The following is a 17,025-nucleotide window of genomic DNA, read 5'->3' as shown; positions in this document are numbered from 1 at the left end:
AGGACCTTTTGTGGAGGAGTTGTTTGAAGTGACATCTTGTTACTTCCCTATTGATTTTACTCCTGTAAGTAGTACCTTTCATTCATTCATTCAAATATTGAGTGTCTCTTGTGTGCCAGGCCCAGTTCTAGGCACTGAGGGTACAGCAGTGAACAAAAGAAACAATCCCTGCCTTGAAGAACTTAACAGGTCAGTGAACTGGGAAGTGAGAAAGCAAACTTCTTAACAGTGTACTTAGTGCTTAGAACTATAGGATTGTAGAACATGATTCATGTCCTTGAAAGTTGAAACATTTAAGTAACAGTAAGAGATTATGGACCAAAACAAGTGGTGTTACAGTTGTTCAAAGAAGACAGTTCTATGAGCTAGAGTAGGCAGGAACTGACTCACAGACAAAATAGGATTTCAGTTGGTTTCTGAAGGATGTATAGCATATGATCCTGGATTCTGAGGGCACATCTCAGGCAATAGAAACAAAGAGGACACAGTTGAGCATCGTATGTACAGGAGGTGTTTGCTCTGATGCCCTCAGACCTTCTTCCCACTCTGCATCTTGATTTACCTTCTCTTTCCAGATACTCAGGGTCTCGTCACTATATGGATATTCATGGTATGTAGACTGAAAGCATTAATATTTTGGAAGAAATGAAAGGAATTACACCACACACATCAAATTTACATCAGAGCTCAGTCGGTAAAGAATCCACCTGCAATGCAGGAGACCCCAGTTCGATTCCTGAGTTGGGAAGATCCACTGGAGAAGGGATAGACTACCCATTCCAGTATTCTTGGGCTTCTGTTGTGGCTCAGCTGGTAAAGAATTCACCTGCAATGCGGGAGACCTAGGTTCAATCCCTGGATTGGGAAGATCCCCTGGAGAAGGGAAAGGCTACCCACTCCAGTATTCTGGCCTAGAGAATTCCATGGACTGTATGGTACATGGGGTCGCCAAGAGTTGGACACGACTGAGTGACTTTCACTATTGACTTTCCCTGCCTTTAAGATAAAAAGCCATTTTTGCCATAGGGAATTTCTTACCAGCTTATTTTAGCTGACATCATGTTGCTGGGACCACCTCTCTCCTAGTATTCTTTTCATTGCTTTTGTAATCAGTATCACTGTTTCTGTTCAGAAGTGTTTAAGCCTTTGAATTCTTGAAAGCTCTTAGTTAGGCTGCCAGATTTCTCTGTTTTCACTTTATTTTGTGTGTGTTTTGAAAAGATAATAAATTCACAGGATTCAAAATACAAAAGGTACAAATAGGTGAAAAATCTACATACCATAAAGTTTATTTCTCCATTGTCAACCAGTTTTATCAATTATGTCTGTTTCTTACAGAGCTTTTTCATCCATGTATTAAAAAGTGCTCTTCCCTTTCCCCATAAAAATGGTAATTTATACATTTTTTCTATACTTTGCCATTTTCACTTAGCAGTATATCTTGGAGAGGGTTCCATAACAGTATATAAATTAGCTCTTTATTCTTCATGACTGTGATTTTCCTTTGCATGGAAATACCTAATTAATTTTACTTGTCCTCCATGGGACAAAGGTTTTTGCTAATCTTTTGCTGTTAGAAGCAATGCTGCCACTTAACATACCCTGCCTGTACATGTATCATTTCATACATATGTGGGTATATGGGTGTAACAGTAGGATACATTCCTAAAATTCAGGAATATGTGCTGGAATATATGCACTTAAAATTTTAGGGTGGGCAAGGATATTTATTTTTTGAAAGATAGTACAATGAACATGATGCAGCATTTAGAAAATTAAGCCTCTTTACTGCCACCAACTATGTTTCTTTCAGAGATAATCGTTACTCCCAACTGCTTATATATTTTCTCAAAGATGTTCTAGGCAAAACAAGTTTATAGATAGTAATTGGAAACTTTCTTTTATTTGAGCAGAGTTGTGTGTTTTTTTCCACAGTGTGGTCTATGGGAAGCAGAAAGCTCTTGTCAGTTAAAATAGGGGCACCTGGCTTTCAGTGTAACAATTTGTGTTAAAAATATTCTTTATGGTCTTATCAATCTGTATAGGCCACTTGCTGTCATCATCATAGATCACAGCAGTATAAGTTAGGGCCAGATAGCTGCTATTTTAGACTTTGTGGGCCATATGTTCCCTATTGAAACTCTTCACCTCTACTGTTCTAGCACAGAAATGGTCCTCACCGCTGGAATGTGGTACAGTGGCTGTATTGCAATAAATATATTTATGGACTTGGGAATTCAGATTTTATGTAATTTTCATGTGCCACAAAATGTTATTTGATTTGTTTTTCAACCATTTAAAAATGTAAAAACCAGTTTTAGCCGTACAGTCTTAACTGTTTGCTTCCTACTCTTAATGCAGAGTCAATATTGAATCTTTCTTTCCCATCATCTAGGGATTCCTTTATCTTTTCTCTTGGATCAGATCTCCATTTTCTGTACTTACATATTCCTCATTTTATGGTTTATTCCCTCATTTTGGTGGTGCTCGTCGCTTATGAGCTTCCCGTAGGTGTAAAAACAGTATAAAATGTTTTCATTTTTGTAAATCTAGAATCTCTTCATTCTTTGCTCACACATATTGATAATATGGGTATAAAATTGAAGGCATTGCTTTATTTACTTCTAATTTTCAGTTGCTGTGAAGAAGTCTGAATTCTTTCTGCTTTGCAAAACTTTTATGTTCACTTTTTTCCCCCTCTTTTCGGGAAACTTTTAAGCGTTATTTCCCCCCAATATATTGAAAATTCACAATGATGTACAGGTCTGTCTTCATGCATTGTATTGGGTACTTGGGTAGGTCCTGTCAATCTGGAAGTTCATGTCCTTCAGGCCTGGGAAATTTTCTTGGCATTCTTTCATTGATGATTTCTTTCCCTCTGTAGTTATCTGTTCCTTCCTTTTGGAACTCCTGTTAGTCTTTTACCTTTTCTTTCATATTTCCTTCCTTTACCTCTTTGTTACTTTATAGGAAAGTTTTAGTTTTATCTTTTCTATCAGTCAGAGTCCAGGCATGAAAAACAGAAACCATTTTGGTATTTTAAACAAATAATTTAATGCTGGAAATTGTTTATAAAAGTTATAGGAGACCATGGCTGATTCATGTCAATGTATGACAAAACCCACTGCAATGTTGTGAAGTAATTAGCCTCCAACTACTAAAAATAAATGAAAAAAATTTTTTAATTAAAAAAAAAAAAAAACAAGTTATAGGAGAACTGAGAAGCCAAACAAGGGATAGTAAGGCAACCTGTCAATAGCAGGAAACCATTACCACCCTGAGGCTGGAGGGACAAAGGGAAAAGTTGATGTTACTGGACCTCAGGGGCTAAGAGTATGACAAAACATAGGCCTTCAGTGGGACCTGGAGCCAAGGAGGAGATGCTAGCAGTGGTGAAAGTACCCACTAAATAGGAGAGGTGGGAAGAAATGTCCTGGGTTTTCCTTTCCTTCTGACCTGCATTCCTCTACAAGTGCTTCCCATTGACTGAACCTTGGCCATTGTGGGAACCTGGAGAATGCAGCCTACCGTGGTCAGCCTGAGGAATGGATCCGAGGGCAGAAAGGCCCAGGACCAGCACATCTCCCAGCAGTTGATTTTGTTTTTCATTTCTGCACTCATGCTTTGAATTTCCCAGGGCCTTTTATTGTCATTTTTTATGATTTCTTGAATGTTTTGGGGATTTTTTTTTTTAATAGCATTCTATTCTTATTTAACCCATGAATGAATTACTTTCTTACCATTCTTGAAAACTCTCCCCACATGTGTGGTCTTTGTTTCATCCAAGTTTTTTTTCAATTTATGTTGTTCTCTATTTCCAGGTTAGAGGCTTTCTTCAGATATCTAGTAATCCTTGGGAGTTTGCACATGTTTCAAAGTGAGGATTATAAAGTTGAGTGGGAGCTCTGAGCACATAGAATGGGCTGATTGAGGATGAACTTCCCTGTAGAGCGGCTTACACGGACAGTTTGGGAACCCCCAGGTTGCAGGATCTTTGTTCCCTGTCCAGGGCTTTGGCAGTGAAAGCGCTGAGTCCTAACCACTGGACATCCAGGGAATTCCCACTTAGACCACTTGATTCAGCACCCAGGCCCTCAACTGCATTTTTGTCTGAGCTCTGTCTCACCCTCTCCAAGAATTAAAACCCCCAGATTCTGCTGCAGCTGGGAAGGACTTGAGAAGCAATCTGGGAGGTCAGACTGCTTCTCCAACCCCACTCCCAGTTCCAAAGGTACCTGGTACTGCTGGTTGCAAAGCTTTTTGAGGAGACTGTGTGGTGTATATGGGGAGTTATTAAGCTTTCCTTAAGCCTACTGAAGATTCTGTTGTCTTGGCTCTAAGTCATTTTCTTCTTACCCGTCTGCTTTTACAATTTTGTTGCTAGTATCTCTTGTCCTATTCACCCTTTAGCTATATATCTTAAAAAAAAGAAAGAAAGAAAAGAAAATCCCCTTACTACATTTTTGGTGGGGTTTCTACAGAGGAAAAGGAAAATCTGATTCTTGTTTTCAGTCTGCCTTCTTGACATATACATGGCTAATAGGCACATGAAAAGATGCTTAACATTGCTAATTATTCAAGAAATGCAAATTACAGCTACGAAGAGGTATCACCTCACACCAGTCAGAATTAAATGAAGTGAAAGTCGCTCAGTCATGTCCAACTCTTTGCAACCCCATGGACTATATACTCCATGGAATTCTCCAGGGGATCTTCCCAACCCAGGGATCAAACCCAGGTCTCCCACATTGCAGGTGGATTCTTTACCATCTGAACCACCAGGGAAGCCCCTAGAATGGCCATCATCAAGAAGCCTACAAATAATAAATGCCTGGCGAGTGTGTGAAGAAAAGGGAACACTCCTACACTGTTGGTGGGAATGTAAATTAGGCAGCCACTATGGAAAAGAGAATGGAATTACTATATGATTCAGCAGTCCCACTCCTCAGGTATATATCCGGAAATGATGAAAACTCTAATTTGAAAAGATACATGTAACAAAGTAGAGGACCCTAGATTTTCATAAGACACAGTAAGACACAGAAAGACAATTATATGTTACCATTTATATGTGGACTCTAAAAAATAATACGAATTAATTCATTTACAAAGCAGAAACAGACTCACAGACATAGGAAACAAACTTTACAGTTACCAAAGGGTTTTAAAAGAGGTTGGGGAGGAATAAATCAGGAATACAGGATTAACAGGATATATAGGAGTACAGTCCATCCTAAAGGAAATCAGTCCTAAATATTCACTGGGAGGACTGATGCTGAAACTGAAACTACTTTGGCCACCTGATGTGAAGAACTGAGTCATTGAAAAAGACCCTGATGCTGGGAAAGATTGAAGGCAGGAGGAGAAGGGGATAACAGAAGATGAGATGGTTGGATGGCATCACTGACTCTATGGACATGAGTTTGAAAAAACTCCGGGAGTTGGTGATGGACAGGGAAGCCTGGCGTGCTGCAGTCCATGGGGTTGCAAAGAGTTGGACACGACTTAGCAACTGAACTGAATAGAATTAACATATTACTATATATAAAAATACATATTACTATATATAAAACAAGTAAACAAAGGTTTACTGTATAAAACAGGGAACTATATTTAGTACCTTGTAATAACCTATAATGGAAAAGAATCTAAAAGATACATATATAAATGTATGTAACTGAACCGCTTGGCTGTACACCTGAAACGAACACAATATTATACGTCGACCATATACTTCAGTTTAAAAAAATATGCCTTCTTGATACAGAAATCGTCAATGCTTTTATATTGCCAGAATTACAGCTTTTTATAAGGGTGGAAAAATAGAATTGTCCATCAAAGGGAGATTATCCAAATAAATTGTGGCTCAACCACACAATGAAATAGTATCAGCCACTAAAACAACTTCTATGAAAGAATAATAACATGAAAAAAGTACCTGATGTATAAAGTGAAAAAACAGATAGCAAACCATATGTTCAAAAGATTCACGTTTTCTAAAGCTATATATATTTTAAAGGGAAACAGTGTCTACCAATCACATAGTCATAATACTGTATATACAGAGAAGAAAGTTGCGCCAGTAAGTTAAGGGTGCTTATCTCTGAGTGGTGAAATGATAGATCAGATGGAAACTGCGTGATCAGATAGAAAATAAAGGCCCAACAGACAGAAATTTCCCAAGGAACAACACGAAAAAGCAAGCTGTCTTCCTTCTGGGGCCTTGTACCATTTTTCTGGCAATTTGGGTGTAAATCTCACCCTGTTCTGCAGGGTTGGTAGGTTCAGTCCTGTATCCAGGCATGGTCTAAAGAGATATACAAGGCCACGCCCCTTCTCCCTTTTGCAGCCACCTAATGATCCCCATGGCATCCAGAGAGAAGATCTCATCCTGAGTCTTCGCGCTGTGCTGGCTTCTACACCACGCTTTGCTGAGGTGGGTCTGGCCAGAGTTAGGGCATGTAGCCTCAACCCTCAGAAGGGTCTGAAGAAAGAACAGTTAAAGGCATGGAGGAAAAGAAAGATCCAGTATACATTCTAGGATATGGCATCCTGCAAGTGTCTTCAGACCTTTGAAGTAGAAAACTTTACCGTCTCTTCATTTAAGATAGTAATCCAGTCCCTACATGGTGCTATCTTTTGAGATTCTTTAGCTTTGCCAGCTAGCCCACTTTTCAGGTCACTAGTAGTCCGGCCATGGCTTGGGAGGGAGATTGGTTTACAGTCACAACTGACTCAGTGCAACTGAGGTGACGTAGGTGACGTAGCGCCTACCCTGGGGCCTGGTGGCCGTGAGGACATGGTGGGCTGGGTGCAGCTGCAGCACCACCCGTATCTCGAGCTTCAGTTCTTCCTTCTCTCCCACAGTTCCTGCTCCCCCTGCTGATTGAGAAAGTGGACTCTGAGATTCTGAGTGCCAAGCTGGATTCTCTGCAGACTCTGGTGAGTGATTTTTCTCTTTTGAGGACCCAGCTGTCTTTAGACAATTTAGCGGTGCTACAGGATTATGGACTGATTCTTAGAGAGCCAGGGAGCTGTTCCCTGGGCCTCAGGAGGGGGATACCCAGGGTCTCGGCCTGTAGGTTGTCCTACTGCCCCCAGCTGCGTTTTGTCTTGTTCTGTAGTAATAGAGTGGCAGCTGAGGAAAGGCTGACCAGGGCTCCTTCTTCATGCTTGTTTTCGTCAATTGGGATAAGCTCCTGTTTTTCGGTGATCTGGGTAGGATGGTTATGAAACCCTGCTGGTTTTACTGCTGAGAGCTGCCTCTTTCAGGTGCCATTATGCTGAGGGGGCTGCACATCCCAGGAAGTCTGAGAGATAGACAGCTGTTAACCTCTGCTTTCCCTGGCAGAATGCTTGCTGTGCTGTGTATGGACAGAAAGAACTAAAGGACTTCCTCCCCAGCCTCTGGGCTTCTGTCCGCAGAGAGGTGAGTGTCACTTAGATAAACTAGTTGTCAGGCATGAGGGGAGATAACACACCCTATCGTTTTCCCTTTGTTGCTGTGTCTGGGTATTCAGCAGGAGAGCCAAGGGGCATATTTCTAGTTGAATGATACGGGTAGGGCCAGCTGCTTGGTGATGACATGATCAGTCTCCCATAGTGCCCACTTCCTGTCCTTCCATGCTAAAGGGCATAGGTCACTGAGTAGAGGGGGAGAGGAAGAAACTTGGGGAAAGGGATCCCAGCAACCACCACTCAAGGTCGGCATTCAGTTTCTCAAGAAGTATGTGGGGATGTCCCTGGCGATCCAGTGATTAGGACTCCATGCTTTCAGTGCAAGGGGCATGGATTCATTCCCTCGTCGGGGAACTAAGATCCCATATGCTGTGCAGCACAACCAGAATTGAAAAGGAAAAAAAAGTATGTGTATCAGTGTCCTAGTGGGACTAAGGACTTAGTGAGAATACAGCAATTGAGATAAAACTCAGGTGAGGGGTTAATTTCCATTGTTGTGCCCTAAAGGTTCTCACCACCCTCTCCCCAAAAGGAAATAGGCAGCAGGTGGGTAGGGTCTCACCTGGTGCAGGCTCACCTCAGTAGCCATGGGATCCCTCCCTGACAGGTGTTCCAGACGGCAAGTGAGCGGGTAGAGGCCGAGGGCCTGGCGGCCCTCAACTCCCTGACTGCGTGTTTGTCTCGCTCTGTGCTGAGGGCCGATGCTGAGGACCTCCTTGACTCCTTCCTTAGCAACATTCTACAGGGTAATGGGGCATGGCAGCTAGAAAGGGGAGTGCACACAACAGAGGGAAATTCCTTAAGGCCAGTGACCTTTCACGAGTGACCCCAAGTTCAGTGATTTGCGTACTGGAGTCCTGCTTTGAATTGAAAGAAATTTAAGTGATAACTGCCAGTCCTGGGGCTCAGCCTCCAGCTTCTAGGACCTGCAGGGGAACCAGGCAACATTCAGCCTACTCCCCAGGTCTGTGATGTGCTGCCTCTCTAGACTGCAGGCACCATCTGTGTGAACCGGACATGAAACTGGTGTGGCCTAGTGCCAAACTGCTGCAGGCGGCTGCAGGCGCGTCTGCCCGGGCCTGCGACCACATCACCAGCAGCGTGCTGCCTCTCCTGCTGGAACAGTTCCACAAGCACAGTCAGGTAAGGAAGCAGGGTCTCTGAATGATGGGCCCCTGGGCTAGGATGGCGCTCTCGCAGAGAAAGCTGTGGTGCACTTGGGCCTAGATATAGGTCTTGGGTTTTGCTCCCATTAGCTGCTGCTGGTTCCCTTGTTCACTCTTTTCCTCACACTCTTACGTACAGCGATAATTCTCCCCACTTCCATAGAAGCAAGACTGAAATCCATTAAAAGGTAGTCTTTGACCCCCATACCCCTTAAAACATTACAGAGCAACCAGCGGAGGACAATCCTTGAAATGATCCTGGGTTTCTTGAAGCTGCAGCAGAAATGGAGCTATGAAGACAAGGGTGAGGCTGTCTTCTAGATGTGCTGTCCTGGGGTGCTGAGCACTGTAGCCCTGTAAACGAGGGCAGGCCAGGAGTGCTACAGAGAAGTAGCCTACAACAGCTGACCTGTTGTTCTCAAGTTGTAGCACAAGAGAACACTTAAGAAATGAGACCTGTTCATTTTTTTCCCCAGTGTACTTCCTGTATATCCAATGGATTAAATTCTTTAAACCTCCCAGGAGTTCCCTGGTCCAGTGGTTAGGACTCCATGCTTTCTCTGCAGGGGGCATTGGTTTGATGCCTGGTTGGGGAATTAAGATCCCACGTTCCACGCTGCACAGCCAAAAAAAAAAAAAAATCTGCCCCAAGTTATCTTTGCATCAGTGCTGAATGAAGTTTCCCACTAACCTGGACTCTGTCTCTTCCTAGATGAAAGGCCTCTGAGTGGCTTCAAGGACCAGCTGTGCTCACTGATATTCATGGCCCTGACAGACCCCAACACCCAGCTTCAGCTTGTTGGCATTCGTACACTCACAGTGTTGGGTGCTCAACCAGGTACACTTAAGGGAAAGAAAAAAGATTGGAGTTTTTGGTCCTTTTCCTGTGGTTTTCTGTCTTAAATGAAGAGCAGTCTTTATTCCCTGGTTCTCACAATTCTGTATGATTTGGGATTTCTAATAGGACTTTGGGAAGGATGGTGGTGGCTGCTGGGGAAGAAAGATGAGGTTCATGTCTCCTCCTAATACAGATCTCCTGTCTTCTGGGGACTTGGAGCTAGCAGTGGGTCACCTGTACAGACTGAGCTTCCTGGAGGAGGATTCCCAGAGTTGGTGAGAATATAAGACAACAAGATAGAGCCAGCTGTTCCAGGGTGCTGGGCTCCTGACTCTTGGCTTTCCCAGAGGACATGGACTCTCTGCTTGGCTCTGGCTGCTAACTGGTTGGAGCGATTGTTGTGGGAATGTTCTCTTTGGGGGGGCTTTAAGAAGCCCTGTCCAACTTAGTGGTATAGGTACTTGAATCCTGCTTTTTTAGAAAAGTGGTCTCAGATGCCCACGTCCTGAATCTGCCTAATGGCAGGCCTTGGCAAGACAACCACAGACCCAGCTCAGCTAATGCTCACCTGCCCTGTGCCCCAGCAGGGCGGCAGCACTGGAAGCATCAGGAACCCTGGCCGCTCTCTACCCCGTGGCCTTCAGCAGCCACCTGGTGCCCAAGCTTGCTGAGGATCTGTGTACCGGTACGTGTCTCTGATCTTCTGTGGCTTGCTCCTTCCCAGGGAAGTTGGTGGGACAGGGGGGTTCCTTCATGCTTGCCATCATAAAGTGAAACCTGATCTCCTGGGTTGCTTTTCAGAGGGGTCATATTTGGCTAGAGGGGATGGGCCCACCAGGTGCTCCCGGCATCCACGCTGTCTGCAAGCCTTATCAGCTGTATCCACACATCCCAGCATCGTCAAGGAGACGCTGCCTCTTCTGCTGCAGCATCTGTGCCAGATGAACAGAGGTGACTACAGGGAACATTCACTGAGGAGCTAGGCTGGAGGGGGAGCTGCAGTCCAGTTTGGAGTTGATGTGTCTAAAACAGTGGTTCCAGTGGTGGCTCTAGTAAGAGTCTCACAGGAACTTGAAAAGATGTGGACTGCCCAGGCCTCATGCAGTCCTACTGATTCAGTCTCTAAGGAGGGATGGGATTTGGGCAACAGTTACTAAGAATGCCTCGATGATTTTAGTGTGGAATCCATTGAAAAGCACCACTGTAAGGCTGTGCTACTCAAAATAGAACTTATCAGCCAGGAGCACGGGCATGGTCTGGGAGCTTGTTAGAAATGCAGAATCTCACGCAAGCAGCACTCTGCGGCAGATAAAACTGACACAGTTTGAGCTTGCTATAGAAGGAAAGTCTAACCTATTCCGGTATTCTCTTCTCTGTGAGACAAGGCGTCATGTAGACTTAAACAGTGTTCCAGCTGAAATATAAAAGAAATGCACAATCTCAGGCCCCACTGGTCAGAATATGCATTTTAGCAGGATCTCCAGGTGAACTGTACACTTCTGGAGTTTGAAGATCACTGCTCCTCACAAGTGACAATAGCTGTGGCTGTTACGAACCTGTGCATGCCTGCCATGGGCCCTCACTAATTCCCTAAGCTCCCCACTCTGTACTGCCCTGTCCTTTGTGGTTGATCCAGTCAACAGAGGATGATCCAGCACCTGACACAGAATAGAAAGAACACTGGATTCAGAGCACGTCCTGGGTTTGATCCCTGACTTTTGCACTTACTGTGACCCTGAAAAACCCACTGCTAATTTATTGAGCTTTCACATCCTCCTCTATAAAATGGGGGAAATTATACTGCTGAGGGGGTTGTTATGAAAACTAAAGGAGAATTTATGTTTGACCCTTGACAAAGCAAGTTTGTACAGCACACACAGATTTTTTTTCATTGGGTAAAAACTATAGTACAACACGATCGCAGTTGGTTGAGTCCACAGATGCAGAACTGCAGATATGGAAGAACCGCTTCAAGGAGGATGATTATGACTGACACATAGATTTCCGACTGTGCAGGAGGGTAGCTCCCCTCACCCCCATGCTGTGTATCAATGCTTCTGTTGCAGAGCTGGCAGGGCAGGTCTCCACTCCTGAATAAACTGACTTGGCTCTTTATATTAATAAGATACTTATCTTTGGTTATTCTTCCTATATCCCGTATCTGACAGACCTGGGAGTGCTTTTAAAAAACCTTACAGAGAACTTTCTCACCACACAGGGATTATGAGTCCAGGAACCAGTGAAGTTACTGCTATCTGTCAGAGCCTCCAGCAGGTGGCAGAAAAATGCCAACGAGACCCCGAGAGCTGCTGGTATTTCCATCAGACAGCTGTACCCTGCCTGCTTGCTTTGGCTGTGCAGGCTTCCATGCCAGGTAACTTCCCCCTCCTCGTCACCCCTCCCTCCTTTCACCCCAGCTAGTGTTGAACAGCACTGCCACCCTCAGGGTTTCACTAGTATTGCATTTTGCACCAGCAGAGGTGTCTTGAATTCTGTGTCCACATAATGAGATTTCACTTTAATCAAAAGGTGCCAAGCTGACCTCTGGAAAGAACCAAAATCTACTAGTGTTAGCAACACTCAAAAGGATGCACACTCTCCGCCCGCCCCCCCACCCCCACCCCCCCCCCCCCCCCCCCGCCTCAATTGCTGTGTAATTAGATTAGTTAGAATTAGGCTCTGGAGTCTAGCAGACCTGGTTGGGTCTCATGGTCAGCTGTACCACTTGCTAACTTATGTGCTTAGTCACTCAATTGTGTCCGACTCTTTGCAACCCCATGGACTGTAGCCTGTCAGGCTCCTCTGTCCATGGGAATTCTCTAGGCAAGAATGCTGGAGTGGGTTGCCATGCCCTTCCCCAGGGGATCTTCCCAACTCAGGGATCGAACCCAGGTCTCCCACATTGCAGGCGGATTCTTTACTGTCTGACCCACCAGGGGAGCCACCACCTGCTAATTTAGGTGAAGATATCTAGCCTTTCTAAGCTGTTTCCTCACTTGTGCAAAGGAGATAGAGAGTAATATCTATATATCACAGGATAGTTGGTAAGGATTAAGTAAGTTAATTCATAATGCTTAGCAACAGTAATGTATGTGTGTATGGTAGCTGCTGTGTAAAAGGAGCTGCGAAGATAAATCCACGTTGCCTTTTAAGTTTTGGAAAAGACTAACATTTCTGATGTTAAGAATATTCCTATTAGCTTGCCTTATTTCCCACTGTTGTCTAGTCAGAGGCAATTCTTGGGAACTCCCTGTGGCCCACATTAGACATTCCTGCTTCTGGTGCCTCGCTGGTTCCCAGGGCTACAGCACTACTGAAGGACAGGTTACAAACTGCTCCTGCTGTAACGCGAGTCAAGGCCCAAAGTCACGAGGGGGACAGGACCTCAACGTGTGAGCCACAGTCATGGCCTGGGCGTGTGTGTGTTTTGATTTGGCAGAGAAGGAACATTCAGTTCTGACAAAAGTCCTGTTGGAGGATGAGGTCTTGGCCACCATGGTGTCAGTCATTGCCACTGCCACCACCCACTTGAGCCCTGAGTGAGTATCATCATGCATGCGACTTGATCCCGGGGAGGCTAGCATTCTTGGGAAGCAGCAGCAGATGATTTCCTTCTGAGCTGTCCTCTCACCCAAATGTAAATGTGAAGGTGGTTATTTGTTTTGTAAATCTTATTGGCAAAGAAAGAAGGGGTCTTTTAGCGCCATGGACTGTGGATGGGGGTTTGGGGAGCCATGGACTGATGGTTCTTAGCTACAGATAGGTGTGCATAAGAGTCACCTCTGAAGCATTTTTGACATATACACTGAGTCCTCTTGCTAGATTGTAAGCTCCAAGGGAACAGGGATTTGATCTGACTGGGTCACTGCTGTAGCACCAAGGCCTAGCACAGGAATGGCTCCTGGCATATAGTATGTGTTGAGTTAGTGTTTGTTGAAGGTGTGAATGAGCATGCTCTGGTCCCTGGACTCAGTGAGTCCCGGGAACCCCAGGGCTGCTGTAGAATCCTGGCTCCTTGGTGACACTAGGTGTACCTCCTAGCTTAGCCACCCAGAGTGTCGCCCACGTCGTGCCCCTCTTCTTGGACGGCAATATCTCCTTCCTGCCTGAAAACAGCTTCTCTGGCAGATTCCAGCCATTCCAGGTGAGGGTCCGATGGATCAGACCCAGATGGGGAACAGTCTTGGGACATCTGCCCTCCAGATCTTTCTGGCAAATCTGGGATGGGTGTCATCAGGGCCACAAGTCTCTTGCTGGTGGGACAGGCTTGATAGGGCTCTTCTTCCTTACAGGATGGCTCCTCAGGGCAGAGGCGACTGGTTGCACTGCTTATGGCCTTGGTCTGCTCCCTGCCTCGAAACGTAAGTGACCACAACCTTTGTGAGCAGGGGAGCTGCAGCCCAGGTGACTTCTGGGCTGAACTTTGTCACAGCTAAGCTGATTTTCTGCCTTTGCCACTGGAGAATTCACTTCTCCTTCACCCTGGCCCCTGCTGCCACTCTCTCCTGGGTGTCTCTCTTGGAGTTTAAGTGTTCTCTGGGTCCATGACATGACCAGGTTTTCTACAGGTGGAAATCCCACAGCTGAACCGACTCATGCGGGAGCTTTTAGAGCTGAGCTGCTGCCAAAGCTGCCCCTTCTCCTCTACTGCTGCCGCCAAGTGCTTCGCAGGACTCCTGAACAAGCACCCTGCAGGTACTGGAGGGAGAATCAACTTCTGATGCAATCTTGAAGTTTAGTAACTCATTCTCTCTTTAAAAGGAGTTTGCTAATATAATCAGGCTTTCCATGGGACAGCTCTTGGGACAAGAGTCAAGACCAGAGCTGGGCAAAGCTTTATAGGATCTAAGAAAATAAGGGCTTCAACCAGAGTACTCTTGTCTAGTTCTGTCCTCCTGTTCCCTACAGGGAGCTATCAGAGGTAATTATTAGAAGTGGACAGCTCTTTTTGGAAAAAAAAAAAAAAGACTTTGAGACTTTTCAAATGCCAGCACCCCAACATTCTGAGAATACCAGGCTCATGCTGGTGTCCTAGAGCTGAGTGGGCCAAGTCCACAGCCAAAATGACATTCTTCTTTTCTAATGGCTTCTGCATTTAAAGGATTTACAGCCTTTGTTGTCAAAACAGACACATGCGTCAGCATTTCCTCCCTCCTTTTTAGGGCAACAGCTGGATGAATTCCTGCAGCTGGCTATGGACAAAGTGGAGGCTGGGCTGAGCTCTGGGCCCTGTCGTAGTCAGGCCTTCACACTGCTTCTCTGGGTAAGGAGTCGGAATGGAGTTTGTTAGAGAGAGCAGTTAATCTGGTTAAAAATCTCTCCATTGAACCCTGAACCATCTGCATGCTTATCAGGGTTTGGGCATCTTGCCCTGACTGTTCTTTCTCTCTGGTGACAGGTCACAAAGGCCTTAGTGCTTAGATACCATCCTCTCAGTTCCTGCCTTACAGACCGGGTAAGTCTGCTGAACAAGCAGAACCTAGGATCTAAACAGGAGCTTCGCTCTTGATCCTCTTCCACCCCAAAATGACTGCTGTCCTCCTCTTGGTATTTAAGATCCTTCCCCACTGACGTACCTCAAAAGCTTTCTTTCCTTCAGTTCATGGGCCTCCTGAGTGATCCAGAACTAGGCCCAGCAGCAGCTGATGGCTTCTCTCTGCTCATGTCCGACTGCACTGATGTGCTAACTCGTGCTGGCCATGCTGAAGTGCGGATCATGTTTCGCCAGCGGTTCTTCACGGATAATGTGCCCGCTTTGGTCCAGGGCTTCCATGCTGCTCCCCAAGGTGAGGAGAGGTTAGAGGAAGGCCCCTCAAATATATAGACCTCTCCTCTGTTCAGGCCCCAGTCTCTAAAAGAATTTAGGACCTGAGTACTTCTGTAGAGCATAACATGGCCTGTACTGGAGGGTGAACATCTAGATTCTTGACCCACTCTTTTCATTTGATGGGTATACCTTGCCTATTCTGAGCCCCAAGGGCTTTTTGTTTTTTTGTAAAAAAGAAAAAATAAAAATCCCTGTAGGATGATGTCCCAGCTTCACCAGAGATTGGAATTGAATTCCCAAGCTCTGTCTGAGCCCAGTTTTCCCCTAAGCTTTTCCGTTTTTTGCAGATGTGAAGCCAAACTACCTTAAGGGTCTGTCTCATGTACTTAACAGGCTGCCAAAGCCTGTGCTCTTGCCAGAGCTGCCCACGGTAAGCCTTGCCGTCACAGCCTTTAAGCAGGGACCAAGCCATTGCCCACGCTCCCCCCACCAGCCGTGCTGGGGCTAGAAAGGGGAGGAGAAGCAGGCTCATCAAAGATGTGGTCACCCCCCCTTTCCTGTGACCCCTTAGCTGCTCTCCCTGCTGCTGGAGGCCCTGTCCTGCCCCGACTCCGTGGTGCAGCTCTCCACCCTCAGCTGCCTTCAGCCTCTTCTACTGGAAGCGCCCCAGGTCATGAGTCTTCACGTTGACACCCTTGTCACCAAGTTCCTGAACCTCAGTGCCAGCCCTTCCATGGTGTGTTGAGCCTTAATAACTCTTTGCCCTGTACGTCTCCCCTTCGTGGGTTTCCCCTCACCTCCTTACGGTTGTGTTCTAGGCGGTCCGGATCGCTGCTCTGCAGTGTATGCACGCCCTCACTCACCTGCCCACCCCCGTGGTGAGTACCACAGGTGTCCCTCTCTGGCCTGGAAACTTCCTAGAAGAGCCAGGGGCACCTTTCTACCTTAAGCAGGCAGGACTGGCCACCCGGCTGTGCTACTGAGGTATGCGCTATGTAGTACAGATAGGCAAGGATTTCCTGAGTCCCTGAAAACAGAATGGCCAGCCTGCCACACAGCACTGTCTGGAGTCAGTGCAGCTTTTTTGGTTACCTTGGTTGAACAAGGCTGATTAGGTCCTCTAACTCCACAGCTGCTGCCGTACAAACCACAGGTGATCCGGGCCTTAGCCAAACCCTTGGATGACAAGAAGAGGCTGGTGCGGAAGGAAGCAGTGTCAGCCAGGGGAGAATGGTGAGTTTCTAGGTCACAGGGAGAGACAGGACTGAAGCAAGCCTCACCGCCAATGCAGTCAACATTCTTTTTGCCTACAGGTTTCTGCTGGGGAGCCCTGGCAGCTGAGCCCCCCATCCCTGGCCTACACTGACTGACAGTCTAACCTGAAGTTACTAACCATCGAGCCGTCTTGCCTAGGCAGGGAGACCGCTGGCCCCTGACTGCCTTTCCCACAGACATAACACGAATGCCAGGCCTCTGCCACATGGCTGTACAAGAAATACAGAAATCCTGATTTCCAATGGTTTTGGGAAGTAACTGCGCGTGAGACTACTTGTATTTGAAGAATGATCCCTGGTCTTGGGGCTTTTCCATTTATATGTCAGAAAAAGGGAGCTATGCTGCTGAGGGTGAATGGAGATGTGTGTGGCCCTGAGGACCACGGAGGGTGGTGTGTGTGTACCTGCTGGAGAATAAAAGATTTTTTTGGTAATGGGGATGTCAGTTATTTCCCTCTTCCACTTATGCCTCAGAAGCATCACTGCCTAACCTAGAACAGAAACGATAGGAATTGTTCAGGA

General features: G+C 45.9%; 1 protein-coding gene and 1 non-coding gene across 7 annotated transcripts in view; both read left to right on the top strand.

The window, feature by feature from the left end:
* MMS19 (MMS19 homolog, cytosolic iron-sulfur assembly component) overlaps positions 1 to 16,937 on the top strand; it is a 36,464-nt gene extending 19,527 nt beyond the window's left edge. For 3 of the 6 annotated variants that reach the window (XM_065923020.1, XM_065923024.1, XM_065923025.1), the window contains 24 exons: positions 3 to 64; positions 6,350 to 6,436; positions 6,868 to 6,942; positions 7,352 to 7,429; positions 8,066 to 8,204; positions 8,447 to 8,601; positions 8,850 to 8,928; positions 9,337 to 9,462; positions 9,656 to 9,737; positions 10,047 to 10,147; positions 10,264 to 10,413; positions 11,681 to 11,836; positions 12,902 to 13,001; positions 13,504 to 13,606; positions 13,755 to 13,823; positions 14,031 to 14,157; positions 14,625 to 14,725; positions 14,861 to 14,917; positions 15,062 to 15,248; positions 15,577 to 15,659; positions 15,801 to 15,965; positions 16,048 to 16,107; positions 16,362 to 16,462; positions 16,521 to 16,937. In XM_065923020.1, the coding sequence (XP_065779092.1) occupies positions 3 to 64; positions 6,350 to 6,436; positions 6,868 to 6,942; positions 7,352 to 7,429; positions 8,066 to 8,204; positions 8,447 to 8,601; positions 8,850 to 8,928; positions 9,337 to 9,462; positions 9,656 to 9,737; positions 10,047 to 10,147; positions 10,264 to 10,413; positions 11,681 to 11,836; positions 12,902 to 13,001; positions 13,504 to 13,606; positions 13,755 to 13,823; positions 14,031 to 14,157; positions 14,625 to 14,725; positions 14,861 to 14,917; positions 15,062 to 15,248; positions 15,577 to 15,659; positions 15,801 to 15,965; positions 16,048 to 16,107; positions 16,362 to 16,462; positions 16,521 to 16,599 (2,522 nt within the window). In that variant the 3' untranslated portion in view covers positions 16,600 to 16,937. The remainder of the gene's footprint in view (positions 1 to 2; positions 65 to 6,349; positions 6,437 to 6,867; positions 6,943 to 7,351; positions 7,430 to 8,065; positions 8,205 to 8,446; positions 8,602 to 8,849; positions 8,929 to 9,336; positions 9,463 to 9,655; positions 9,738 to 10,046; positions 10,148 to 10,263; positions 10,414 to 11,680; positions 11,837 to 12,901; positions 13,002 to 13,503; positions 13,607 to 13,754; positions 13,824 to 14,030; positions 14,158 to 14,624; positions 14,726 to 14,860; positions 14,918 to 15,061; positions 15,249 to 15,576; positions 15,660 to 15,800; positions 15,966 to 16,047; positions 16,108 to 16,361; positions 16,463 to 16,520) is intronic. The other 3 variants (XM_065923023.1, XM_065923021.1, XM_065923022.1) reach the window with 3 other exon arrangements.
* Positions 10,752 to 10,869, top strand: LOC136162257 (small nucleolar RNA SNORA28). The gene has a single exon (XR_010662065.1). It is a non-coding gene; the product is annotated as a small nucleolar RNA SNORA28 (small nucleolar RNA).
* Positions 16,938 to 17,025: the final 88 nt, after the last annotated feature.

The sequence above is a fragment of the Muntiacus reevesi genome, chromosome 2 (genome assembly GCF_963930625.1).
Source record: "Muntiacus reevesi chromosome 2, mMunRee1.1, whole genome shotgun sequence".
Classification (NCBI taxonomy): domain Eukaryota; kingdom Metazoa; phylum Chordata; class Mammalia; order Artiodactyla; family Cervidae; genus Muntiacus; species Muntiacus reevesi.
Note: the sequence above shows the minus strand (reverse complement) of the source record. Positions and strands in the feature narration are given on the sequence as shown.